The sequence below is a fragment of the Botrytis cinerea genome, chromosome 5 (genome assembly GCF_000143535.2).
Source record: "Botrytis cinerea B05.10 chromosome 5, complete sequence".
Classification (NCBI taxonomy): Eukaryota; Fungi; Ascomycota; class Leotiomycetes; order Helotiales; family Sclerotiniaceae; genus Botrytis; species Botrytis cinerea.
This window is the reverse complement of record NC_037314.1, coordinates 982,248-1,008,659: the sequence shown is the minus strand read 5'-3', so window position 1 is coordinate 1,008,659 and position 26,412 is coordinate 982,248. Positions and strand designations below refer to the sequence as shown.

Sequence of the window (26,412 nt, the reverse complement as noted above, 5' to 3'; positions counted from 1 at the left end):
TCGTGTCATGCTTACGGACTATCTTCAATTGTTCTTAACGGCTTTTAACTGACGCGGCTGTCATGACGCCAACAAAACCAACGGCGCCAGATGCGCTTCTTTGTATCCCCTACATTCAGCTTCGGCATGTCTAAGTCGTTAATCGCGGATTAGTGCCTTGGAGCTGAGATTTATCCTCGTTAGTAGATAGGCTGTGTGTACATTCGCTCTTGCAAATGAGCACATTGTGGAGTGAGGTAAATTCAATTTCAGACAACTAATGCAACGTCAATCACAAAAAGACAAATTGTGGTTGAGTCCCGAGTTCGGTTACTAGGATGTCCAGAGGGATGAAAGAGAAAACAGGGGCTTTGGGGGAGCACGAAGGGTTGTTGAGATGAGGGGATTTCGGAAGATAGCCCTAGATTAAACAAGAATTGCTCACTCATTCATTCATACATTAATTCATCCTTCACAGCCAGCATCATGCTTTCTTCGAAGATGCCGTGTTCCGTAGCGTCCCGTATGTGTGTATTTGTGTATACGTACTGTATACCGTGCGTAATGGAGTGTGTATTATGCAATCTTTTCTGAAGTGGGCATTGATGATGTTTATTGTATAACTATGCGGAGTAAGCACTAGATTATATACGGAAGCTGGATGAAAAGCACATTCGCTTCGAGATCATTCAAAGGAACGTGATTGGATATCAGCCCCATAAATTCTCAGTTAGTAAATTCTGTTAGGTTAGATCATAGGGTCGACTGTCTAGATACGCTAATGCAGAAACGTAAAGTTGTGATTTCTACACAAATCCACAAAAGTCCACAAAAAGCGCGCGGTTCGAACAATTGTTCGCTTCGCTTGAGTAATCCTCCATCAACATATGAACTTGACAAGGCTCTACTTCCTCCTCCTCCCCACCACCACATCTTACTGTAATCACTCCCACACCAACCGCTCTACAGGCTAAATACTTCACAGGCTCTCCTTTTATCGAACCTCTGATTTGTTCAACCTCCGAGTACTTTTTAATCCCCACCATGGGAGGAACCGTTACCGTGCCCTCGGGATCAAGCACGTCGCTACTTTCGACACAATCACGTTACAATAGCCAGCATCCCTTGCCACATTTCTGCGAAGCATGAAACATACCCCGTCAATTGGCAGGCTCCAAAGTGATTTTTCCTGTAGGCAAGCTGTGCTGACCTGATTTTATGGAGAATTCAGACTCTTGCGGACAGGTAAGCCTGTCAGTGGCCGTGTGCGTATTTTGTTCGGCTGCCCGGTGGCCACAAAATCTGTCCTCTGTTCCTGTGTCACAGGATGTTTTTCTTGTATATGAGACCCAGAATTCTATCAGCTACCGAGATACGGGTTAGACCTGAAAAGCGACTCCCAATGAATACGATCGCAGAATGGTATCTTTTGCATCCGATAATCACCGACTTAAATGATCTTTCGATCATCAAATAAAAGAACTCGCGTAATAGCTGCCGTCGGTCCGGACCCTTGAGATCGATCCATTCATCATTGCAGTGCCCAGTGCACACACTCTTAGATTCTAAATCTCAAAGGGTGATGCCCGCAATTACTTGCTTAAACTATATCAGGAATCCTAGGTGGGCGATAACGAAATTCAGCATTGGCAATAAGCAAGGTTGTGTGACAACACCCAGCCGCCGTTGCACGCGCTGGGTACCGTATACTTCTTAATTTTTAAGCTTGAAATACCACTATACCAAATGGGGGTAGCAGAATAATCAAGAGCTAAGTCGGCTAAGACTCCCAGCGCTCAAATCATATTTGCTACCAAGTACCGTGCATTCCCCTCATATCCCGGCGGCTACCCCTTCCCCTGCTAACATGCACATCCCACTCTGTTTAGTTAAGGCGCTACCTTGCTCCTGCTTGCTCACTGCCACCTGGTCCCCGGCCCAATGAGTGACCAGGGCTGAGTTTGCTGTGCCTCTCATTCTGTTTAAACTTATAGGTCCTGGCTGGCATAAAAAAAGACATCGACTTTTTACTTGCTAACAAGGCTTCTATTGACTCGACATTGTCAGGCAGATTGATTTCATTGTGACTACATAATTATACCACGCCATACTAATTTCAAATGCTTGATATATATTCTGGTAAGATACCCCCCTCCTGTCGGTCTCAAAGATCCTTTCCATTTATTAAAGTCTTTAACTAGCTCCTATTCCATCTCCTACATTCTTTGAGGATTCTTTTGCTGTTACATCGCCAGCTATCTTCAAGAAACCTCTTCTACCTCGTCTCAAGATGACCACCATGGGGGAGCCTGCCTTTGGCGGGGGCCATGGTGTGCCTCACAGTGCAAGTCACACGAGTGCTAGAGCTTCAGATGTTCCCTGGACTCCTTACAGTGCTGTAAGTTTATTTCATTACGACTAGTGATTGGAAGTTTCTAATTAAAAATTTAGGTCTCGTCATTCAACCTTCCAGCACATTACGATTCAACTTTGATCACGCCTATTACAATGGCACCATCTCCAAATATCTCTTCAAGGCCAGCACCCACAGCAAGAGAAAGGGATATAAAGCTATCACCATCCATGGAATCACCAGATTATCCGCTCTTTGGTGGGGGCGAAGACGATTTTGGTTCCAGACTCGGTTCTGCTCCAATGAAGCAAAAAGGCCCAAGTTCCAATAATGCCAAGATCCCTACCAGCGAGCCTAATTATCCTACTTCTCCTACTCTTTTCTGTACTTCCCCTTATTATGGTGCATTTGGAGTTTCCGCTACGCCAAAATCAGGACGAGCAGCTGAGTTGACATCTCCAAATATGAATACCAGTCCTCAAAGTACAAATCCAAGTGCTATGAGCGCAGATCTCCGAAGGTCGCGCCATGCCACACCAGCTCAAAGTCCTGAGAGCTACAGAGTAAACAACCCCGCGCCAATACTGATTGCTCCTAACCCCAACACAATGCGACCAGCAACTAGACCTGGAGATATGCCATATAGAGACAACATGCAATATGGCCGTCATGATTCTATGCATTCCATGCATTCCATTGCTACGCCAATAAATTCCTATCACTCAACACCACCTCAATACCCAGAGCAACAAATCGCTCCCATTCCTAATCGAAGAAAGAGAAAGGGCGCCCCCACACATTTAGACGGAGATATTCTTTTTCATGAGAATATTAGTCACGAGGAACAAATCCTGATGCAACTATCAGATGTTGAAGGCCTCGCGTGGAAAGAGATTGCTAAGCAGTTCAATGAAAGGACAGGCAGGAGTATGAAAGTTCCAGCTCTGCAAATGCGCAAGAAGCGACTTTGTGAACGTCTCCGCATTTGGACTGATTGCGAGGTACATCCCTAGCTCATTATGTATTTCGGTCAGATCGGTCACTAATCCAGGCAACGAAGAAGCTAACCGAAGCTTAGGAGCGAGCTTTGACACTTGCTTGGGAAGATTACGAAAGAGATAAATGGGAAGCAGTCGCAAAAGGCATGATGAAGCATGGAGTCCAAGAAAAGTGGAGTAAAGAAGCCGTCCAGAGAAAGTTCAACGAAATGTTCCCTCCTGACGATCGGTCATACAACACGGAGTATGCATTTTCCAAACATACGGAGCAACTGAACTACGATATCAAGATGGAACCACGAACGCCATGGCCAAATCACGATGAAAGGGACAGCGCGATTCACAGTCTCACAGACGAAGAGCAAACTTTAGTAGGAGAGTTGAGGAGTAGGACTGCAAGTGATGCCAGTTCGCTGCATTACCAGCAGCAACATCATCAACAAATTATGTATGCGCAACAGCATCAGCAGCAACATCAAGAGATATGGGCGGGAAATTGAGCAGGGACCGTTGAAGTACAGTATTCGGGGGCGATAGATATTGGTAATCGTTTTAAATTTCTCTACAATATATGGAAGTCTGATTTCTACGAAGTTTGGGTATAATGAGCAATCGTTCTACGGAACCATTGGAGTGCACATAATATTGTGCAGAAGGAAATTAAAACTGGGTTTACAGGCAGGCCATCAATAGAGACAAGTCTAGGGGCGGCAAACATCTGATATCATTGTCAAGGAGATTTCATTTCCCTAGAGCAATCGATATACATTCATTGTACAAATTAATAGAATAGTCTTGAAGAAGAAGCATAGTCCTTCACTGGCAGTACATATCTACCCATCAAACTTTCACAGACCAAGTTTTCCAAATGTCTAGCAGTTTGCGGTACGTGAGCGGCGCGGCAAAGTCCAAGGTTGGCACCTATCCAATGTTTTCACTCGTCACAAAAAAGGCGTCTGGACAGAATACTCTCCGTCGTGAATGTTAGATTTTGGAATACTCAGCAAACCCAAAAATCAAGTGACCGCTCGATCATGCGGACAAGGATATCTATGCATTCACACGAATCAAATATCGTGGACCTTCCTTGTAAGGCTGTGAACCAACTGTTTCCTTGACCAATGCGAGTCATACCCGAGTCATACCGGCAGGGGGTTGACAAATTACTGAGCCGTGAATACGTTTTGACTCGAATTCCAGAATCTGACGGCCATGTTGTTTTCGGCATTAAGATAGATTATCTTTGGGGTTTGTAATAGGTAGCACGTTTCCGGAAGCCCAGGGGTCTTGAAAAGGACGGCTGGACGCAAAACCTCTTTCGGTTGCAATGGGCTAAGTACACATGGTCTGCTGGGTTTAAAGTCGTATTGGCAATATGGTTCTGACCAATCTGCGCCCCTTTGAAATTACGGTCTGTGATGGTTAATCGATTGACGGTGTGATAGTGAGAGTGCATGATGGAAGACTCCTAGGAATTTTCCGGAAATAATAACTATTCGTATCTATCTTCTTACTATTCCAGAAATAAATCTAATAACTTCGCATTCTGGTGGCGCAGACTTTGCCAAAACGATCTTAAAAACAAAATCCAGGAGTATTTGGAATGCGTGTTATCTACAGCCCTGTATATGACTTTTTTCTGGTTAGATAGTTTGATATGCGGAGACTGTTCTCGTCGGTTTCGTATGATGCATTGGCCCTGCGATATGCACTTTTGGATTTTAGTGACTTGTCTTTTGCCCTTCCTCAAACATATCGAACGACCTTGTTGATTGGAATAATTTTTTGCATTTACCCTTGAAAGATGAATGCCTGTTCACTAAGTAAACAATACTACCGGATCGATAAATGCCCACTTTGCATGATGTGATCGACTTATTTCCATCCCATTTAGATTCCCACTTGCACTTTCTAGCCTTGAGCCCTCATACCATATCCAATGAACAGCAGAATACATATCCCGGGTGTGTAACGTATGCCGCGGTAAAATCATTTCCTATTTTTTCATTCCTTCCCAAGATTATCTCGTCGGCGAGCTCATCCTTTCCAGTTTCATATCCTCCGCATGACAGATATACAACAACTTCTGAAGATACCCATTCATTCCAACACAAAAGTTATCGTCACCAACTTGAAGGAGTCGTCAAGCACAAAGTTTCCCAACCTTCATGAAGAAAACCGTTGGAGCTAAGAAATCCAGCCACCAAAGTTCTCATCATCTTCCATCTTTATTACCCCTAACCCAGAATCACTCACTGCCGCTCCCAACACATTCAACAATAAGCGGCGGAGAAATTGGGCTCAGAAGCATCCTGGATTCTGCTTATGCTCTCTTATCCGCTTGATTTCCACGCTGCGGCGTTGAAAGATTACAACAGTTGGTTCAACAGGGGTGCACAGAACAAGGCAGAGCAGACGGCAGAAACTCATGGATTGATGATTGAATTAATGACACTGAGTGGTGCGCCTGATATTTCTTGTAAATTAGCCTAGAGTTGTAAGCTGGTATGGCTTCTTGTTGCTCAATTGAGGTTAAATGGAGCTTCGGGCAGCAGGCGATGAACTAGCATGAAGGGGGTGGAGATGGGTGAAGAAATTCGTCTCGGTAATAAGATCAAGTGCTTAGTAGCGTCAATTAGGAGGTTAATTGGTGGTGGTTGAGACATTATGTATGAGTTCTGTGGTATGATAGGTCCATTCCATGCATTGTAATGTTAACATGACTAGGGAGGATATAGTTGTTTAATCTTGTCTCTCATCGCATCTCGGTAAATCAATAAATCGGATGTTTATATTCGGTCAAATTTCCAACTATTGGTTGTAATCAGATTTCTCCTCAAAGAGTTTGAACAAGCCGTAACCTCGGAATAGTGTCTAGCGGCAATTATTCTTTCCCCTTTAGCACCAACCTCATTGTATTGCCCTGCCCCGCCCCCAGAGTTCTCAAACGGTAGTTTCTGACCCGAGATTACACTTGAATCCATAAAGCTTAAGCTTAAAAAAGAGGATAGTACAGTAACTCTATGCAGGTATGGAGCAAGCATAAATTCATCTCGGGTCTTTGGGTGCTACATAAACATTTTACCGAAGGCACACCCCAGCGTAACCCTAAACCCTGATGTGAAGAATCACTCTCTGGGCTCAAAGAACCAAGTACTTAAAGCCGTTAAGCTAGCCAACCGAGTGTGAAAGTTCAATCATTCGAATCTGTCCTCTTGTGGTAAAGTGATTGTTATCCACTCTTGTACAGTCGTAATCCAATGGTCTCCATGCCACGTCAAATTTGAACATGTCTCGTCTTAGCTACATAGTATATACACCTATCATCTCTTATACTTAGAGAAAATAGCGGGGACCGGCCATGCAGTGCAAACATAGGTACTTTACGCGTAAAGAATAGACTCTTCCGACCTCCCATGCCCTGTAACGGTGAATTGGTGATGATCGCTTTTTTAAATGCAAACAAAGATAGACCCCAAGAGAGACTAGTATGAAAATAAACATATAGCAATTTCTCAGTAGTATGTATACATTATCTGACACGGACTGATTGGTACCGATATTTTGCTGACTTCACAGGTTGCGTGTGGCGCTGAGGGGAGTGTAAACGCAGTGAATGGCTGCAATTCAATGGCTACTATATTAGAATTCTAAGCGAATGCGAAAGAGACTAGCTTTTTTAGTAGTCCTTATTTAATGCCTACTACTTCCTGTCTATAGCTAGCTCTTTAGACAGAATGCAACTTAATATTCAGAACCTATCATTGTAGATGCTACATCATCCGTATCCTTCTCATAACAATAGGTAGATAGCCACTTGAATGTCATTCTTAGAACTTGAGATATACAGAAAGCTTGCATTGGTGTTAAAGTTCTAGGGACGAATTAGTACTACTGGCGAGAGCTTCAACGAGCTCCTGTCTAATGTATGATGAATATCTGGATCGCAACTTCCAAGATAGTAGGGCCACGCAACAAGGATATGACGCCGACGACAATACACAGCCTACTTGATCGGAATTCAAAACATTGAAAGTGGAGTTTTGTACGACGTGGTCTAGTCATTTTCATAGTCAAAATCCTCTACTTTTTCCACGACCAGCCTAGCTGTTCTATTACCTTTACGATTTATCTTTGATATATCATTAATCATGTTCATTCTCTGTTCGTCCCTCTAATCAGCTCTTTATTTGTTATCACCCCGAAATTTGTGCGCGACAAGAATTAAGAGGCGCCCATTTACTTATGCTACATAATATAGGCTCTATGATGCATATGAAGTCCATTTTGATGAGATACAAGCCCAACGGTTTGGTTCTGACACAATGATTCTTCCCCTTATTGCATCTAAATGATTGAGAAATTTTTTCTTTGCACCGAAATCACAATCCCGCTCTCGAACAATATCACACTCCAATATTCACATCTTGACAGCCACACTTACCGTCGGCCATATATGGCCGACGGTACACACTAGTTTACAACCCACTTCAACTCAAACCAAAGTACTTGAGTCCTTACTACCAAAACATTACTCATCACAATATACCCTAGTATTCAACCAATCAACCTCATATACTCCAAACCCATAAAAACCCCTTCAATTCCCACCAAAACTTCAACGACGGAACAAGAATAATTATCGCGTAGCCATCAAGTCTGTAACTAACTGCTCCCCAAACACAAATCCAAGCGGGTGATAATTCTCGAATCCATTTCCCTCATTACACCAGAAAAGGGCTATTTTCGCGAAATCCAATCATCTTATCTGAAGCCCGTGTAACCACAAACACCCATACAAAAATACATAGATACATAAATCATGCATCCCCTATACAAGCGAATGGAGTCACACCACATCATCAACAACATACGCACACGTTACAATAATCCGTATGCACACATGTATATATTAATGTGCTTGGAGAAATGATGATCTATTTACTATATATATCTGTGTAGTGTGTCAACTCCAGACATAGGAAAGAAGTAGAAGAATATAAAAAATCAAGAGCGAAGACACAACCCACAAATAAAATAAGCATGCCTCCCACAAAGAAAAGAAAAATAAACATATGTATGTGTATATGTGTGCAATAGCCACGATATTGTATGAACAAATCTATTTCCAAACCAAAGCATCTGAAATATATTCCACCGTTCATTGCAGGAACGTAGATATTATTTATTCCTCCAACCGTCTGTTCATGCACTTAATATCTTCACCAGATAGGTCGCATGATGGTCTCTGACTACAGTGTGGTTCTATGGACTATATGGGGGGGATAGAGTAGACATTTGGATCTTTGCTTGCTTGGAGAAATTGTGGAAGATTTCCTGTTTGAACACAGGGTGTTGAGATTACTTCACGGTGTGATGGTGTGTTGAATGCAGTGAAAGAATCGCTAAGTAGCGTATGAAAAGAACGAGAAATCAAACTAGCAAGAAAGAAACGCAGATAACGGAATGTGGATAGATGTATTGAATTTCATGCTTGATCTGATTGTGTACGGGCAAATAGCTGATTTGTTTTTAGAATGCACATCAAAGAGTAAGTGTTGTACTTGAGGAAGAAAAAAGTACGTCAAGCAAGAAGCAGATGCCCTCAAAAGAACTTTCTCAAAACTCAATTGCACTATTCAGCTTCACTCCCACTAACTTCCGGTTCACTCTCACCTCCACCACCTTCATGAACCATCCCACTCAATCCCCGCGTCTCCCCCAATAACGGTGCTCTTTCTCCCTCTTTTCTCAGAAAGTGACCTCCAAAACTAATTCCCATTACGCTCAATCCATGTACCATTGTGCTTCCGAATACCACAAAACATACTACTGGCCATATAATCCAAATTGCCTTTGTTTCCTCGCTGACGGGGCCTGGATCGTCAGGGAATAGTGGTTTAGGAAGAGGTAGCGATGTACCAGTCTCGAGCTGCGCCCTTGCTTCTATAGCAAGGAATAAAGCGCCTACACCCATAGGACCAAAGTGTCCTGCAAAGAGCGCTTCGCGATAAGTGCAGATATCTGGAATGAGAGGTTTGGTCAAGAGAAGGATTGGAATTCTGCGGAAGAGAAGAACAAGAATGAGAAAAAGGATGAGAGTCCAAGGTTTGATATATGGCGTAATGGTAGTTGGTTGAAATTGATTCCACGGAATGATGGAGCCAAAGTATGCAAACATAGTAGAATTGAGTAGATGGTCTACGATTACTGGAAAAGCCACGGTCTTGGTTTTTTTGGAGAACCATCCATCGTGGGCAAAACCGACTCCAGCACCAAAAGCGACTAGGAAATCATCTGATCCCAGAAGAGATCCGATTCCAATAGAAAGAATGGCAAGAAGAAGGTAGAATACCACAAAACAAGGTCTGGATATATATTTGCGCGTATCTGAGAATCGAAGAAGTCGATTGGCTATGTTTCCAAGTATGAGACCTGCTACGATGCCAAGCAGGCATTGCCAGAGCAGTGTGATTGTTACCCATTCCTTGATAGCTTCTCCAGGACCACCGTGTGTAGTGTAGATCACAAGACCAATGTAAAGAAACGGAAAAGAGACTCCATCATTGCACGCCGATTCAGCGGAAAGAAGATGACGAATACGTGGAGGAACTCTTTCACTAAACCGAGACTGTGAAAGGACGGATGCGGCGAGAATAGGATCAGTTGGTGAGAGACAAGCTCCTATTATCAGAGCTGTGGGTATAGTGGTTTGAAAAATAAAGTAGGCGAATAATGAAGTGACGGCCCAGGAAAAGGTCATTACAGGACCTAGAAGATAGAGCACGGATTTCCAATGTCTTTTAAAATAATGTTTGGGAAGTTCGAGTCCGACAGCAAAACATTGAATGCCTACAATCACACGAGTGATTTCCTGCATAATTTCATCGTCCAGGCCCCATTCTTCTGGGGTGAGGACTTTGAGAACATACGGACCAAGGATGATACCAAAGAGAATGGCGAGAGGAGGCTCTGAGAGATGAAGATGGTTGCGGATAAAATTGGAGAAGAGGGCATAAGTGATGAGAAATAGTGGAAGGACAAAATATGTTATATGAGGGGCAGTTGGCTCCAATTGATCCCACATCTTGAGGTGCAACTTCACAATTTCTGTGACTGCTCTGCGAATGTAATGACAAGGTTAATTGACATGAATTGGGATAGGATGGCGACTTGATCATATAACAATGGCCAAATCTCAAGCTTGATTAAAACGTAGAAAACAAAAATAAAACCAAGCAGTCATCCATGAAAGTCAAAATAAACATTTCGGATCTTGGCAAAAGAGCTCCTTAATTCGCCGCCCCCCAAAGCTAGGACGAAGGAATTTAATAGTGACGTAGAAGTCACGTGACATTGCTATTTTGGTATTTATAGTTTCTCCTTCTGTAGACTAAAGAAGATACTGATTTTCCAGCCTCTTAGTTTGACCTCTAGGTTATGTGCTTTTGTTCCAAATGCATCGCCGCACCTCGCTATCGCTATGTAGTAATTCACCTCTTTATTATACATAGTTATTAGATTGACTATGATATATATGAAGGCTTTTCTTGTGTGACCTCTATCACCTTCTACTCTTTTACACTATTAATGTTTTATATTGTATAAGTTTTAATATTAATTCAAAAGCTTTTATTGAGCTACATATGAATAAAAACAATAAAATCCTAAGCTTTTTTGAGTTTGTAAAGCTCAAACAGGTCGAGTTAGAACTAAGGTAGAAGGCGTAAGTTTAAAGAATAGAGAGCCTTTAGACAAAGCAATAGTATTTCAAGTAAACTTGAATCGGAAACGGCTATATGAGAGTCTGTGTAAATAGATTCGATGGAAGTTTAGAATGGAAAGCTTCACTTCCGGTTGTATGGAAGAAATCAGATTATATGAGTGTTATTAATTGGAAATTAGTCAAACGCTGAACACCAACAATGGGCATTCAAGAATATTTCATAAGACTGTACGACTTACGAGGCATAGGACGTTTTATAAAATATATAGGTACGGCACAGATCAACATATGAAATCCAAAGCAATTAGTGGGTATGTGGTCACTTTCTTCTAGTCATACAATTCTTTCGTTCCTAGAGTCTTTGCTCTCAGCTTTTCATACTTTCCAAATAGACGTGCACTCAATCTGGGTTTAATTTCCATGCTATATCCTGTTTCATAGTTTTCCTGTTGTACTTTCCAAAGGGGAAAATTTCAGAGGTATACTTTAACTTCAAACTGAGTTACATCGTCAGAGTTCCCATTGGCTGAACTTAGCAAGTTCAGCAATACCAGAATCCAGAATAACAGGAAGAAGTATAATCTTTCAAATACAAACCATCTAGCTCTCCGTCAATCTCCTTTTCCATCACTATTCTTCAATCTTAATCTCGGCTCGTTTCGCCCACTCCACTTTCACCGTCGGATCTAAAATAAACATCATTTCATCCACAAATGAATTGTTTCCCAACAACCTATTCCACCACGACACCCGCTCTTTCACAGTACTCTCGCAATCTCCTGGAGCCCACCACATAAACTCTGGCCTACCACTAGTTTCGGAAGATAATCCCACTTCATAAGTTTCTCCCACTTTCAAGCAAGATAATGGTGTCGCACAAAGACATGGATCCGCGCTGGTACCAGCACCAGTCTCTCCAGTAAAGAATATATCGAGCCCAATGCATACCTGGGTGGTGAAAGGTTTCCCGGGATATATAGTCAACATGTCGGTATCGGGATTGATAGTGATTTTGGTGGTAGCCAAATCGATGTTCGTGTAGATTTCGAATGGTTGTTTTCCTGTGTCTTTATGAGTAAGACTGTAGGGGCTGTTGACAGAATTTGCTTTGTCGGGTGCTAGGAAACTATCGTTGATATTGACTGTAATGGGTTTTGTGGAATCTATGAGAATAAGTGTAAGATTGATGATGACGGGAAGTTCACGGGATTTTGTGAGTGAAAATGAAGGCGGCAAGACTGATGCTGTGACTATGAGTTTGGGCTCTGTACGAAATTTATCACGCCAAGCCATCGCTGGCCGTTGAATCGATGGAGGATGATTGTTCATTTTCTCGATGAAAAATGTAACGAAGTTGATTGAGTGGAAACCGAAACAAACAGTCAAAAGAATAATTGAGTCAGTAGACGAAGTATGCTTTAAATGCACGGGGTTAGACAAATATACATAAGCCAAGTGCTATAAATACGTCAGGTAGCGCAATCAAACAATGATACTGACGTGAGACGATAATTGGCCCCTTCGGTTAGGCTCTTATTGACTGCTAGTGTGGCTGAAGAACCATGAAGGATCACCGTCGTTTAATCAATTAGGCGATCAGGAAGCTACATCTTCACCAAAACTCAATAATATCTTGTTTCTTATTTATTTCGATTTTCATTGGTGATGATGTCTAAGAGGTTCACTCTATTCTTGTTATTGGTCTTGACACTCATCTATATGACGAAAGGTTTAATTTCAGCTTCATTGCCACGGATTCTCAAGGCTAGCAAACAGAATCTAGATCACTTTCAGAAGTCATGATGCATGTTCGTCTATGGTTTTATCATAAGCATATAATAACGACTCGGAACTATCAAATCCTTGTATCAAGCAGATGACCAATATATCCATCAACCACATGTGAGTTATTGCTGCTTCACAAACAGCATAAAGCTCCTCTCCCAGCTAAATCTTCCCCGGTGCAAATTCTGGTTCAATGGCAATAAGAGCATCTGTAAGATCTTGTAAAAATTCACAAATGAAGTCTCCCCCAGGCCCGGTAGTAAACTCCCAATTCGCATCAATATAAGCAATTGCTCCGGGCAGCGGAGCCGTTCGCCAAAATTGCCCAAAGTATTGAGCACCAGCGAACTGAGCAGCATTGCATACACTTATACGCTCTTCGACTCTATTTGGATGATCTCGTTTGGAAAGCTCGATATCGTCAACGCTTGGGGAAAACCAGGCACGAATTCCCCTTGGAGTCCAAATGGCACGTTTGCGTAATTCTTCGGCGTAATATGTTGCATTGTAACAATTGTTCCCTGTCGCAGAAGTATTGGCCATTAGAGCGGCAGAATTAATCATTGCGTCGCGTAAATATGTGGCGGTGTATTGACTTGCTTCGACTCTGGCGCTGAGCTCGCCTTGAGCCAAGGCTTCGTCATTAATATAATCAATATCCTTGATTGTGATGCTATCTGTAGAACATCCCGTAAATCTAGAAGTTTGTGTAACACTTGGACATAGTTTGTTCAGTGCACTAGAAATTGATTTATACAGAGCGCGGTGCCGGTCAAAGTCCCAACGTGAACTGGAGAGCTGCCTACTTGGACAGTAGCAGTGGCAGATTCAGGACAACGACCTGATATAGTTGTGCAGGAATCCTCGTTCTTTTCCACAGGAGTACATATCTGACATGACCGAATATCGGTGACGACTGGGCCAAGAGATATCGTGGGTGTGATTTGACTATCTGGAATAGCTGTAAGCACAACTTTGCGTTGCCACAGCTATCGAGGACGCTAATAACAGAGGTAATGTTTTGCTCCCATTGCATACGCAATAGGCGGATGTGATACCCGCATCAGAATCTTGTTTCTGCATTGAACATGAAGGTGCTGGCGTAGCCGCACTAGCGACAGTCGTTGGATAGAAGCTGACAATACAGAATGGTGGTGATCCGTCGGTTGACGCTCCGTTGCAACCAGGCAAAACAGAAATTACATCCCGGACAACGATAGATGTGGTCAATATTACGGACAAAAAGTCTTCGCCATAGACGCCAAAGAGATAGAGTACAAAAGCCAAAGTTTTAGTGAACGCATGGCTGCGGTGGTAATATTTAGCGATGTATGCCGATGACAAGTTAGTATAATTCTAAAAGGCGCAAAAAGACAAGATAGAGACTATATTCGTATAGCCTAGAAGACAGTGTGCGTGTCTAAAAGACTCAGTGAACAAAGCTTATTTTTCACTGACACTCATTGCATTCAAATCGTCATGGTTCTTCCTAGTTGGACTGGTGTTATTTTTGTTGTATCTCTTAGCCAGATTACTCATGGTATGCCAACAAGCGGCGGCAGCAACATCAGCGAACAATCAGACAGCCCAGCTCACATCTTTCGTCGTCAATTACCTGTCTTTTTGAATTGGCCAACGGATAGTCCAAGCAACACGAAAAAGGACGCACTCACACAAGCGTTCAAAGATATGGTAAAAGTTGTCAACCAGGTCCTCAACAGCGATACGGCTACATACAATGCTATTTTTGACAAGTACTTTCTGCCCGAACATTAAGACTCCGTCAAAGCAGTATTCCAAAATATGGTTGCATCAGTCACCAATGACCCCTCAACAGGCGCTGATATATTATCTACTATCGATATTGATCCAGAAGACTATCTTCCGACCATGATAAAACAATGCAGCGGATTGAACTCAAACAAGAGACCTCTTGCATATACCAACAATCCGATCGATGAGCCACAAACACGAATACACTTCTGCGATATCACTGCCCTGAATGCTTATGCATACCCAAAGCTCGACGATATAAATTGCGGCACAATAGATCTATTTGTATTGTATAAAATGCTTAGTCTCGGTGGCTATGTACTTCTCCACGAGCTAACGTAAGACATACTTCTTTCCCCGGTAACGTGAAGCGAAAGCTGATTATTTTAAGCCATGTCAACAAAGTCAGCCAAGCGGCAATCATGCCTTTCAAACAAAAGGGAAACGTAGTGGGTAATTATCAGTACGGCCCTTGGTATACAAGACAGCTGCGCTCGACTACGAAAACTTCACCGTTGGTGATTGCAAATGCTGATAATTATGCTTGGTTCACGAATATAAGACCCGGGACATATAATCTGGGGAATGAGAATAAACTGACCATCATGTAGGAGGTTTACTGGTCTAATCGGTGCGGTCATGGTTTTGCTACCCCGAGAGGCAATATCTTTGCCCCACCGGGAGCATGTAATGTTTCTGGTAAAAAGATGGATGGCCCTGCCGAGGGCGATTGCTTGGGTCATTAGCTATCTCAAGGGCAGTGAATAGTATGATGTTACTTATCCGGAGCGAGCGATGCAAATCTCTGGATACACATATAAATTTCATGATTCTAGGATATAGAGTTTGCTTTATCTTCCATAACTTAATGAAGAAGGCTATAATGGAATGCACGGCAAATTCTATTGACTCTCTCACATGGACTCGAATCTAGATAGATACAATCGAGACATTGCATTTACAACCATCTCAAAATTTTGAATGCTTATCCAAAAGTAACCGTAAGCTTACAAATGGCCGTGGCAATACAAAAGATGATATCCATATTCTATATATTGAAGTGATGCTATGGCAGAGGGTGATGGAAAAGCAGTGAGGCAAGGTTACCCACTTGCTAAAAACCCTCGAGGGTATAAAAGCTTCCTTAGCTTCGGCCTATCGAAAATCCTTTGATGTGAGCTTACTATCTAACACTTCACTCCCACTTAGGTCTTGTTAGGGTCGATTTTTTTCGACACTAGACCTAATATTGCGTTTACCGAACGCGATATTGAAGTTACTATATATTAAATCTAATGTGAAACCCAAAGCTTTTGGACTGGACGCAGTATTGGACCTAATAAAATATTGAGTATAATATATTTGAAATAGCAAATGCTTCAACTTTTCCTATACAGTAGTCAACAACAACCCTTTAGGTGCTGTAGACTAATATATATTAAAAAAAAAAAAGAAAAAAAAAAAAAAAAAAAATCGATGTCTCCCTCACTGTCTTCACGTTCATAATACTACTTCTAATATATTAGCTTCACTAAAATATATTCAAATACACCCCAATATGTATTAGCTTCAATATCCCAATATCCTTGCCATTTGAAATATCTATCAAATATATAGGAAAACGATCCGAACGAGCCCTTACCTTTTCGGGCAAGGCAGACCTGCTCACTGGGATTCTATACTACGTTCCGTATAAATTGACAAATAGAATTGATTTATGCCACTTGAAGCGTCTATAATTAAAAATCGTGCAAAAGAATTCCAACTTTCTATGATCTATTTGTTGCTACAAATAAGAAAATCGTCTTTCTTGACTTCGCGTGACAAGAAAAACGAGCCCTACTGTTAGAATGCGGTTAATGAATGTATCATAGAAAATAGATACCACAGATATACGAGCATAAATAAGGAAAGAAAAATAATAAACAATTGAACTGGAAGAAGATCACATAGAAAAGACTGCACACAGAAGTCTGAATCATCTCTGGCAATGCGCCCCAAACATTCCATCCCAAGTCTTCCGACCCCGCTTCAACTCGATGAAGCTTTACGATCGAAAGATTATTGGAACTTTTGATTACAAGAAACGCATCCAAACTCTCCTTAAATTCCAGAGCCCATCGATTCGCTACCCTCCTAAGAAACCCTCACTCCACGGACTTACCCCAAGACCCATTCCCAAACCACATTTATTCCTCAGTTTCCCGCTATCCAACTCAAATCCACGGATATATTACTTGATGAATATGTCACACCTTTTGTGACACCAAAACTCCATCGAGTTAATGGATTGAGCTGGGAAGGTTCTCCTGTCGGATTATGCGTGGGAAAACGATATCGATTGTTGGAAGTGCCAGTGACTATTGACATTGGGATGAGATGCAGAAGAGGAGAGTCAGATCAAATGTCGACTTGAGAAAGTGCAATGCTTCTGCGGGATATAAGATCATTCACCGCCTGGTAAAGATTGAATTTTAGAGGGAATAGTTTTGAACTAAGCGAGTCACCTCTCAACAAATCAAAGAATCAACTGATCAAGAATATAGAAGAAGCTCAAGTATGAAAAAAACTGCAAATCTTAATATTGGTCTCAATGATAATTCTAACATCTTAGGAAAATTCCTTTTCTGTGTTCACTCTCCCTCACTTCAAACATAACCTGACACCCAACGAAGAGTGCTCCCCAGGCCGTAATCAGGAAAACGATTCCTATTGTTTGGATTAGTTGAATGCCCCTTTTCAAAAATTGAATAGAACGTACCTGAAAAGTCCCTAAAAATGCCAGAAATAATGCTCTTCAACCCATCAACGCCAACAGCAAACCCAACTAAGTTTGCTATCATCATGAACATCAGATTCGCCACTGCACCAATGCCGCAAATTACTCTGTAATATGTAAGATCATTGAGCCACTTCTTTCTTGGGAAGAGCATGCCAGCAATAACTTCCGGCAACATGAAGAAAACTATTAGCCAACCCCACACCAACAGGTTAAGACTTATATCGTGCCACAAGGCTACAAATGTGAAAACCACGAGATAATTAACAATTGATCGGACTTGAGCTTGCCAATTTCTTGACGATGAACCTCCCATAGGAATGTAAATGTAGCGGATGATCCAGCGGTTATAGCTGCGATGCCAGCTTCGCCAGAATTGAACTGTGGATGGGTTATCGGAAAGACAGCGAAGCATATTTTCCGGGGGGTCAATCCCATCAATGAGAGACCAAAGTCTGAAGAATCGCCAGGGTAAGAGAAGCTTCAACCATAGTACATGGAGATTGAAGTATGAGAGTAAACTCAGTTGAGCCGGGGTATAATCAGACCAGTTGGGATTGCCTTTGGAGATAGCCACGCAGTAGTCGAAATGTAGGAGAAGTTCGATTGCCAACAAACAAAGCAGGAAACGAATACCATACTTGAAGGTTCGTTTACTGTCTATGCTAGCCGGGCGATATTTCGACTGAGAAATGTAATCATTAAATGTGAAAATTGGTCCTGCTAAATATAAAGGGGCATAAATCGCATATGCGAAGTAGTTTCGATAATTGTAGTCCTTGTCTGGTGCAGGCATTGAAACGCGATCTCTTTCAGAAAGATTGGCAGGGTTAAGCTGCTTCTTCTTTTGCGCATTAGTATTAGAGGAGAGCATACGGACAGCGCTTTGATGATGACCTACCTCTAATGCACTTCCAGCTCCTTTCTCTAAACTCCAGTAATAATCCAAATTAAAACTGATCAGTCTCAAGACAGTAAGGTTAAACAGAATCTCCCATCGTGGAATAATGCCCGAATAACTATCCATCCACTCTGCCCAGCTATGCAACATAGCCCCTTCTTGGAAACCGGCCCCATTCTTGGGAGACACATATTGTGCCATTGATGTAAATCTGTACCCATCTGAGAGCTCGTTTGCAAACAATATACCGATATTGAAAACCCAGGTTGCTATAGGCACAAACTTTCGAGGAAGTCGAGTCGCCAGACAGTAGTTTGTGTAGACTATCACAATGACTTTGAATGCAGAAAATCCATGCAAAGCCAGGAGGTATATGAAAGCAAAAATGAAGTCGAACCCGGTCCGTTGTTGAAGTCTCGCATTGCCTTCTGCCACAGATATATATGTATTATTGCCGTTTAGTTTCGGAGATCCTACTCGAGCAGAGATGGGTCTGAGAAATTCATAGATTCGTCGAAGGATAGGATGAAAAACGACGAGAATCGCAAGATATGGTACATTGGTTCGAAAGTTATAATATTGTGCATCCGAAATATCCTACATTGAATTAGCATTTGCCATAGCCATCTTTCTCAGATAACCCATACAATCTTGCGCCCAGGAATCCATCCATCAGAAAGAAGGTGCTGGTATTTATGGTAATTAGGATCGGAAGCTGGACACCGGTTAGATTATCTTTGCCATAGAAAGAATACATATACTAACGTCTAGACACATCGTAGGCGATCCAAAACATGTATGGCACAACCGTTAAAAAGATGAAGTAATAGAAATAAAACTCTGTGGTATTCCATCTCGAAGGCTGGGCCACTGGTCTGCCATTACTGTCTGTTCGTACCCCTTCGCCAGGTTTGGAGTCATCTCGTTTCGACTTTGCAGCAGCAGGATCAATTTCGTATGGAGTTGAAGAAGAACTCGTGAAGCGTGTATCGATGGTATCTAGAGCATAAATGCTCCGCACATATGAGAAAATACTCATTGCTCGATCATATCATAGAATCGAGAGTTCTGCAGCGGCAAAGAACAGGGTATAGAAAAGGCGTGAGGGCTCGATGAGTGAGTGAAGAGAAGTTGGAATTTATACAAGAGAATAAAGAGAGACTGAGAATATATCAACAATTCATAACATGAATTCTAATCCTAATTAGGGGTTCAATTCAAACTGTGGGGGTTCCTGATGGATTCAGCCAGTGCCTACCGAGTATTATTTTTATATCTTTGGCTTTCCTCGGCCCCTCTGGTGATCCCATGCCATGTTGGTGGCAATTAGGTAATCAGGGATCACGGGAGGTCGGTGCTTAGAACAACGCGCTTCTCTAGCGTATCAGCGACCCTGAATTTCCAAAATGGAGGATGTGACAGTCACGTGGCGAGTGTCAAGTCAGCTTAATAAGCATGGTTCATCAGTAGTCGCACCAATAAACGATTGCAAACAGTCACATTGTAGTTCTCAAGACAGCGTCAATAGCGTTGCTGATATTTGTTTTCAAGCTGTGCCTGATTGATCACGGCGTCAATTATAATGCACATACAGCCAGGCACCGCCATGTGGGTACAGGTTATTACAGGTTACCGATGGCAAAGGCTCATTAGTTGACAGAGAATGCAACTTTGACTCCATTTCGACTGGATTTAGTCATAACATATTCCTCGACATACTCTATGCAATCATCCCGGTTATGGATAGTCTTGAACTCTTGTACCATCCTGACTAAGAAGTACGCCATATCGGTGTATGCGTTTTGCTGGGCTGGGCATGTGCGACGCCCTCCAGAGAATGGAATAAATTTCCAACTGTGCTTAAGTCGAACCATTCTGTCTGGGTTGAATTCGGATGCATCTTCGCCCCAGATGTCTTTGTCTTTATGCATACAGCCATATATTAGCTCGATTTGGTCGCCTGGCTGTAGTAGAATAGGGTCGTTCCCCGACTTCCCACCACCACGTGGGAGGATACAAGTGGATAAACATGTCCTCCACGCTCGATCGACAGGATGAATCAGTCGGAGTGCTATGCATGTGTTAGCTAAGTACCCCAATATGTATTTTGGAACATCAAATCAACTTACTTTCGTCAATCACAGCTTGCACATATTTCAAAGATTTGAGAAACTCAAAAGTCAATTCTTGCTTGGGTACGATAGCAGCAACTTCTTTTCTCAATTTCTCCCAACTCTCAGGACTTCTAGCAAGAAGAAAAAGCATGCTAGAAGTTACCGTTCCCACTGAATCTCTCGCGGCAAAGAAAACATTCATTAGTTCATTTCGAATGAGAGTCTTGTCGTCCGGATACTTTTTAACAAGCTCTTTGAGAAGAATATGCTGATACCCTGACGAGCCATCGGTAGTTTCGGACGATGTACCTGGAGGTTTTGACTGCTTTTGGAGCTTGATCTCTTCGTCGATATAACCTTCCAAGGTAGCATGGATCTTGGCGCATTGAACAAGCCACTTCTTGTCGGGACCGACAAGCCATGAAAATTTGTCTGTCATGTAGTTGTTTCGCATTCCTCGAAGACCCTCGTCAAAGTCTTCTGAGAATTGTTTGGCTTCCGCAGTTCTACGTATTTTGTAAGCGTGTTTCCAACGAGATCAGTTGACTGAAAGAAGTATACCTACTGTTCGGAAGGTGAGAGGGAACCAGACGATTTGCCGAAGATGAACTCCATGGAACTATCTAAGAAAAGCCCCTGGGCGAGAGGTTGGATATCGATCGTAGAACCATCACGAGGAATACGTTCGACGAAGCGTTGCAGATGAGATTCCAACCCTGATAATTGAGAAACTTGAGACCGACTGAAGACGGGTTGGAGAAGTTCTCGTGACCTTTTCCATATATGCCCATCGGTGGTGAAGGCGCCATCACCTAGCAACGGCCCAGCTGGCTTACGATTCGAAGGTGCGCTTCCGAACTTATCGGCTTGAGTAGCGGCGACAGTTTGTATCATCAAAGGATCCATAGTCATCCAGTGATTTCTACCAAAAAATATTGTATGCAATGTTTTTCCATACTTGGCGAACAATTCATCGTCCAACGCCAGCAAATTCTCAGCTTTCGTGTATTTTAATTTCCTCGCGAGGAGGTCAAATCCAAAAAATGGATCAACATGATTGTACTTGACTGGGGAAGAGCATCCAGCTTCATTTCTGGCGGACCAAAGAAGTACTTTCTTCCAGAACCAGTAGATCGATGGAAGTACGATGGCTGACAAAGGCAGCGCAAAAGATGAAATCGCCATGATCTGAATGAGAGAAACGATTTGCAAGTATTCAGAAATGTAGCCACAAAAATGTCCTTGAGAAGAACTATAACATCACTTCTGCGGAACTTTGTGTGCTCCATTTGTTGGTGCCTCGGATGGAGGGGTTGATAATCCCGCCTCTTACGTGCACAATCTATATAGCATCTGCTTACGGACACGAGCGGCGGATTGGTCGATGTGCGGATGGCCACTTTATAAAGCGGAGCGAATGGATAATTTACCATCATACTGGTAACAAATCAGAACATTGGATGAGTCAATACCGGAGTCAAAGATCAATCTTCCCAGTGGTCTATATATTTCAAACGGGAAGTAACCATCCGTGCGACCAACTAATATACTTCTTTCAGGGCGGTCGGAAATATATGGCAAGCATAGTATGCACGCTTGAGGCACCTGAATTTCAACGCAGATCAGTGTGGCAAAAATATCAACAGGTGCGATCTACCACTAAGAGATAGGTTCCTTTGGAAAATCGGCAGTTACAAGCCTGGGCTATGATGTTCTGTGTGGTCCGTCAGGCCCGGCATATATTCCCTATAAAAAACTGCTGACGGGCACCAATTTATCTGCGTCCAGCAAATGGGATACAATGGATTCATGCAAATTGATTTTTTCAGCTATGCAATCAGAAGGCACAAGTGCATCATTGCCCCTCTTCCTTAATTATTAGCATAGAAAATGTAATATGGAGGTATACCAAAAAATGTGTCATCTGCATGTTAGCTAAATGCAGTTGATATTGCGATGCTACCTTACCCGCTACAGGGATAACCTCGGGCCGCAAGGTGGGCTTATTCAAGCATTTCAGTATTACGGACTTCTTCAATACCAGTCACTGACAATCTTATGTATGTTCCAGGCTGGTCTTTATCGCATACAGACCTCACCGCAGTAGCACTATCACCATTTCAAGACTGAAGCGCAATCATTCGCCTCATCCGGTGTGGGTTTTCATAGAGTTTGTAGAATTGCAAATCATAGTGTGCCTTTACTATTACAGTAGCGAAACGTCATAATAGCCATGGTCATAGAAGTAAGAGAATTATTAATCACGAGGACTAGGCATCCTAAAAGTACAACATGAAAACCCCTAAAGCTCAAGCTGTTCCGAGACTACGAATACATTGTTTCAATCTAAGCATTGACAATCATCTATCCTACCGAATCTCCTCCGTTGGCTTAGTAAACTTGGACACATAGTTGCAATCCGTAAGTTTGAGCATTGCAAAAGCAGATTCCAAAGTCTCTCGACAGTATACCCGAAATACGGTGCATCCGGCCTGTCCAAGTTATTACCAATTATGCTTTCATTGTGGCTCCAACCAGTCTTCGACGTTATGGCACCAAGCAATTCCTCATAGATGCCGAGTGGAATTCCTCTAATCCGATTTGCGGAAGCTACAAACTGTCCCTTGTAAGACAGCAGAACTGGCTCCTCACACGTCTCATTATGATGCAGTCTTTTATATAAAGATGGCACCATTTCCCATTGATCTTTCCAGCCCCATCGATCACTGCAGTCTTGGCAGTCACATAATACGCCAGCGAACCCTAAGTTAAGCATTCCCGTATTCTCAACAAGATAATTATCAACACGGGGTATCAACTCGCGCATATTATGAGCATGTGCTTGAATAAACATGGTTTTCTGGGCCAAACTATCCCAATTCGTGACAATATGATGCAGGTAGGTGCCACCTTCTCGTCCCAAATTCTCGAGCTGCTGGACAATATCTACACTTGTATAATTTCGTAGCGCAGTAAGATCGGATAAAGGTTTCTTGGTGTAGATAATTATTCTTGGGTGAATTGTTTTGAGAAAGGTTGTGGACTTGATTGATGCAAGCATGGTCTTGACAGATACTGGATCTTCCTCATACATACTGACGACGATATCAAAACTAGACTCGGCAACGTAGGTTCTATCCAGATGTGCAGGGATATCGGCAGGTGTTGTGTTATTGCTTGTTCTGACCGTCGATGTAAGTAGCCAGATTATTGGCAATAGTAAGCCCAAGGAAACATTTTTTATAAATGTCGTTTTGGTTGTGTATTGTGAGACTTCAGCAGGAGAGTTTGGCCGGAACGTTCCACTGTGGATCATTCTTTCACTTTCTCCGAGACTGTGATACTGTGAACTGGTGTTGGTGGACTTTCCCGATAGGGTAAGCAAAGCAATCAATGCAGTGTAGTATGCTATGTACTGCACCGGCGAAACATAAGATACTGGATTAGATAGCATTGAAAGCAAAAAAATCAAGGTAGACGAGGCGCTAGATGCGACAAAATTAGGGATATGTGATATAATATCATTTGATTCCGAAGACATTTGAATAAAAAGCGTAGGCGAAAACATAAGCAACGAACTTCCTGATAGTATGGCTGCGGCCATAGAACCAAGATTGATGAAAATCAATGCAGAGGTATAGCTCATCACGGGGCTCGAGTGAGCAATATGTTCGAAGGTATAACTTGACAATCCTGTGATGATAAGACCAAATACAGCGGTCAGGATAACAAATCCATGGTGGGCGCTCACCAGGGCTGAGGAGGCCTTGTTGAGCTTGATGTGTCTGCAAGCTAAGGAAAGCAAGGCTTTGGAAATTCCACAAGATATCATTCCAGTTACTCCAAAGATTATCCCAGGAACTATGAGTCGATATTCTTCCCAAAGAATGATTATTGATGTAAAAATGACTACTCCCGCTCCACGGAGAATATTTCCTCTGGAGGATTCCAGCATGGAGCCAGATGCAAATAAAACTATTCTATCTGTGGTCCACGCCAAAGGCTATCAATACAAGGTCAATTCGAAACCTTGGTTGGTGGAAGATTCAAACTCACGAACAGCATTACCAAGACAGGTAAGCTCGGCATATGCAAGATGGCTTGCATAAGTACAGGTATTGCAGTCGCAGTAGCAATCGAGGCGGGAATCATGCTCGTCCATCCTTCGAACCATGTTGTCTCTCGCCATAGGTGGTTCCTGAGAGTTAATCGCTTCAGGGTGTTATGATTGAAGCTCGGAGGTTTGAGTTCCACGTATAATGATAGAATACCTGCGACTAGAGATAGGGCAAAGAATCGAAAAGTAATCGTGAGAGCTACGATCTCGTTATTCTGTAATCACATAACTTATATGGAATGGAACGTACGGTAATCTAAATAGGGTTAGCCTTTATAGCTGAAAGTTATAGGGCTTTACTTGCGGTATGAATGATGAACTAGAAGGTATTTGCTTGAATATATTGAAATTGCAGCAGAGATTATCCAGAGGCTGTAGAGGTGTCAAACCGTTAGCGATTCGCATCGAATTAGGCCTCACATAAAGGATAATCTAATGAAACAAGCTTTACTTACTAGTATCTTGGTCCATATGATGATTTAGGCTGCAAGTAGCTCATCTCGTGCTCAAATACGCCTGACATGTCTGCCTCTGAAACTAAAATGCTCTGGAGCAAGATCCGACCTTGGTAAGTTAGATTCAGCACTGGCACAATCGCGAGAGCATCGTTTTTTAGTATGATTATTGAAATCTGAAAGTGGGAATCGCTGTTCTATCTTTTCGTGATGCCTTTTGAACAGAACTAGAGTATAACCTGATGACATGAGGACACATTGATGGCGCAGCAGACGGAGATGATACTTCTTTGGATTGAAGTAAGATTTATTGTCCTCGATTCCTCCGTCGTTGCAAAATGGACCTGTGAGGATGATTCGTTGCCACTCTATTGCATTATGGCTGGGTCAAATCACACACTCAACAATTGGTTAACCCGTTTGTTCTTGAGTATTTGACCCAAATACCACATCGCCTGTATGCGTAGGATACATTATCATATCTGCCAATACCTCGGCACTTTCTTTAAACAATTTGGCTTTACTATACAACAATAATTGTAAAATCAAGATGGAAATATAGAACATGGGGCAGGGATAGCCAAAAAAAAAAAAAAACATGTGGCTCATATTGTTATGGTGAAAAGACAAATTCCATATCTTCAAGTCATCTTTGATACGGATCCGTGCCCCTATTTGGGCTCGCTAGGCCGATCCAACAGTTGGGATGACGTTTAATATATATAACACGGCAAGGATATTGGAATAACTGCGGAATCTGCTCTATTTCAAGAGCATAAGGGATGGATCATATGTCAGACTGGCAATAATAATCTTCACAAATGGCATCTCTTCCGTTTCCCTCGTTGCCGCGTCTAATTCTACACACAAGTTATGAGAAGTTCTGCCAACAGATCAGCTCTCAAGTTCCTGTTCTTAAAGCGACCCGTGCTTCTTACACAACAGCGAATCTGCCCCAGCGGAGATCTTGCACGACGCTCGGTTTGAAGATAATGAGAGTGTCGCGGATTAAAAGTGGATTGAGAATAAACTAACGCAGGTCTCACCGCGTTTGGTCTGATTCGGCTAGGATAAGGTTACATTATCGCTTACGAGATGCAGGGGTTTCCAGGAGATTAGATTCAAGGCGGAACTAAGCTTTTTAGGAGTAAGATTAAAGAACATTTTCGCCGAGTTGAAGATTTGAAGTCTGATGAAGAGACACGCATCGCTTATCCAGGCAGATTAACCTTGCGGTAATTATATACTGACATTTCTCTTATTGATTTCTTGCTGTAAAGTCATAAGACTTCGACCTGATCAAAGATTCAGTTCTCTGGGATTGGTGAGTTATCTAACCAGATAACATCAAAAGTGAATCTGAAAGAGAAAATATGCGCGATTGCGGTATCTAACCTGGCCCACTCATCAATTTCTCTACACATGACTTTGC

The 26,412-nt window shown here is 42.4% G+C and overlaps 8 protein-coding genes across 9 annotated transcripts; 2 read left to right on the top strand and 6 right to left on the bottom strand.

Annotated features, from left to right (window-relative positions):
- Positions 1-879: 879 nt before the first annotated feature.
- On the top strand, positions 880-4,959 carry BCIN_05g02770 (hypothetical protein). The gene is made up of 4 exons (XM_024692926.1): positions 880-2,118; positions 2,181-2,377; positions 2,431-3,333; positions 3,411-4,959. The coding sequence occupies exons 1-4, from the start codon at positions 2,100-2,102 to the stop codon at positions 3,828-3,830; spliced, it is 1,539 nt and encodes a 512-aa protein (XP_024548708.1). The 5' UTR covers positions 880-2,099; the 3' UTR covers positions 3,831-4,959.
- Positions 4,960-8,252: 3,293 nt separating this feature from the next.
- On the bottom strand, positions 8,253-10,596 carry BCIN_05g02760 (hypothetical protein). The gene has a single exon (XM_001559971.2). It carries the CDS (start codon positions 10,415-10,417, stop codon positions 8,966-8,968), a length of 1,452 nt encoding a protein of 483 aa, XP_001560021.1. The 5' UTR covers positions 10,418-10,596; the 3' UTR covers positions 8,253-8,965.
- Positions 10,597-11,554: 958 nt separating this feature from the next.
- BCIN_05g02750 (hypothetical protein) lies at positions 11,555-12,473 on the bottom strand. The gene has a single exon (XM_024692925.1). It carries the CDS (start codon positions 12,383-12,385, stop codon positions 11,687-11,689), a length of 699 nt encoding a protein of 232 aa, XP_024548707.1. The 5' UTR covers positions 12,386-12,473; the 3' UTR covers positions 11,555-11,686.
- Positions 12,474-12,957: 484 nt separating this feature from the next.
- On the bottom strand, positions 12,958-14,056 carry BCIN_05g02740 (hypothetical protein). Its single transcript, XM_024692924.1, has 3 exons — positions 13,880-14,056; positions 13,599-13,830; positions 12,958-13,518 (listed from the first exon to the last, which is right to left on the bottom strand). The coding sequence occupies exons 1-3, from the start codon at positions 13,922-13,924 to the stop codon at positions 13,004-13,006; spliced, it is 792 nt and encodes a 263-aa protein (XP_024548706.1). The 5' UTR covers positions 13,925-14,056; the 3' UTR covers positions 12,958-13,003.
- Positions 14,057-14,478: 422 nt separating this feature from the next.
- On the top strand, positions 14,479-15,291 carry BCIN_05g02730 (hypothetical protein). The gene is made up of 2 exons (XM_024692923.1): positions 14,479-14,952; positions 15,006-15,291. The coding sequence occupies exons 1-2, from the start codon at positions 14,645-14,647 to the stop codon at positions 15,223-15,225; spliced, it is 528 nt and encodes a 175-aa protein (XP_024548705.1). The 5' UTR covers positions 14,479-14,644; the 3' UTR covers positions 15,226-15,291.
- An 846-nt stretch (positions 15,292-16,137) lies between these two features.
- BCIN_05g02720 (hypothetical protein) lies at positions 16,138-19,582 on the bottom strand. 2 transcript variants are annotated; one of them, XM_024692921.1, is made up of 5 exons: positions 19,060-19,582; positions 18,942-19,009; positions 18,295-18,891; positions 17,376-18,237; positions 16,138-17,323 (listed from the first exon to the last, which is right to left on the bottom strand). In XM_024692921.1, the coding sequence occupies exons 1-5, from the start codon at positions 19,331-19,333 to the stop codon at positions 17,217-17,219; spliced, it is 1,908 nt and encodes a 635-aa protein (XP_024548703.1). In that variant the 5' UTR covers positions 19,334-19,582; the 3' UTR covers positions 16,138-17,216. The 2 variants fall into 2 exon arrangements, with proteins under 2 accessions (XP_024548703.1, XP_024548704.1); XM_024692922.1 differs by having other exon boundaries at positions 17,376-18,234.
- Positions 19,583-19,781: 199 nt separating this feature from the next.
- BCIN_05g02710 (hypothetical protein) lies at positions 19,782-21,650 on the bottom strand. Its single transcript, XM_024692920.1, has 3 exons — positions 20,974-21,650; positions 20,424-20,914; positions 19,782-20,365 (listed from the first exon to the last, which is right to left on the bottom strand). The coding sequence occupies exons 1-3, from the start codon at positions 21,591-21,593 to the stop codon at positions 19,944-19,946; spliced, it is 1,533 nt and encodes a 510-aa protein (XP_024548702.1). The 5' UTR covers positions 21,594-21,650; the 3' UTR covers positions 19,782-19,943.
- Positions 21,651-22,702: 1,052 nt separating this feature from the next.
- On the bottom strand, positions 22,703-24,607 carry BCIN_05g02700 (hypothetical protein). Its single transcript, XM_024692919.1, has 2 exons — positions 24,465-24,607; positions 22,703-24,411 (listed from the first exon to the last, which is right to left on the bottom strand). Exons 1-2 carry the CDS (start codon positions 24,558-24,560, stop codon positions 22,750-22,752), a joined length of 1,758 nt encoding a protein of 585 aa, XP_024548701.1. The 5' UTR covers positions 24,561-24,607; the 3' UTR covers positions 22,703-22,749.
- Between the last annotated feature and the right edge of the window lie 1,805 nt (positions 24,608-26,412).

Excerpts from the sequence above, each read along its gene's own strand:
- BCIN_05g02760 (XM_001559971.2), bottom strand. The coding sequence starts at position 10,417 with ATGTGGGATCAATTGGAGCCAACTGCCCCTCATATAACATATTTTGTC.
- BCIN_05g02700 (XM_024692919.1), bottom strand. The coding sequence starts at position 24,560 with ATGATTCCCGCCTCGATTGCTACTGCGACTGCAATACCTGTACTTATG. Across the intron at positions 24,412-24,464 it reads CTGTCTTGGTAATGCTGTTC|CCTTTGGCGTGGACCACAGA; the intron begins GTGAGTTTGAAT and ends TTGTATTGATAG.
- BCIN_05g02710 (XM_024692920.1), bottom strand. The coding sequence starts at position 21,593 with ATGGCGATTTCATCTTTTGCGCTGCCTTTGTCAGCCATCGTACTTCCA. Across the intron at positions 20,915-20,973 it reads TCCCTCTCACCTTCCGAACA|AACTGCGGAAGCCAAACAAT; the intron begins GTAGGTATACTT and ends CAAAATACGTAG. Across the intron at positions 20,366-20,423 it reads GCAAGCTGTGATTGACGAAA|CACTCCGACTGATTCATCCT; the intron begins GTAAGTTGATTT and ends ACACATGCATAG.
- BCIN_05g02720 (XM_024692921.1), bottom strand. The coding sequence starts at position 19,333 with ATGAGTATTTTCTCATATGTGCGGAGCATTTATGCTCTAGATACCATC. Across the intron at positions 18,892-18,941 it reads GGATTCCTGGGCGCAAGATT|GATATTTCGGATGCACAATA; the intron begins GTATGGGTTATC and ends AATTCAATGTAG. Across the intron at positions 18,238-18,294 it reads GAGCTGGAAGTGCATTAGAG|AAGAAGCAGCTTAACCCTGC; the intron begins GTAGGTCATCAT and ends AATGCGCAAAAG.
- BCIN_05g02730 (XM_024692923.1), top strand. The coding sequence starts at position 14,645 with ATGGTTGCATCAGTCACCAATGACCCCTCAACAGGCGCTGATATATTA. Across the intron at positions 14,953-15,005 it reads GTACTTCTCCACGAGCTAAC|CCATGTCAACAAAGTCAGCC; the intron begins GTAAGACATACT and ends GATTATTTTAAG.
- BCIN_05g02740 (XM_024692924.1), bottom strand. The coding sequence starts at position 13,924 with ATGCAGAAACAAGATTCTGATGCGGGTATCACATCCGCCTATTGC. Across the intron at positions 13,831-13,879 it reads GTATCACATCCGCCTATTGC|CTGTGGCAACGCAAAGTTGT; the intron begins GTATGCAATGGG and ends CGTCCTCGATAG. Across the intron at positions 13,519-13,598 it reads TTTGACCGGCACCGCGCTCT|ATAGCATCACAATCAAGGAT; the intron begins GTATAAATCAAT and ends GATGTTCTACAG.
- BCIN_05g02770 (XM_024692926.1), top strand. Across the intron at positions 2,378-2,430 it reads CCTGGACTCCTTACAGTGCT|GTCTCGTCATTCAACCTTCC; the intron begins GTAAGTTTATTT and ends TTAAAAATTTAG. Across the intron at positions 3,334-3,410 it reads GCATTTGGACTGATTGCGAG|GAGCGAGCTTTGACACTTGC; the intron begins GTACATCCCTAG and ends ACCGAAGCTTAG.
- BCIN_05g02750 (XM_024692925.1), bottom strand. The coding sequence starts at position 12,385 with ATGAACAATCATCCTCCATCGATTCAACGGCCAGCGATGGCTTGGCGT.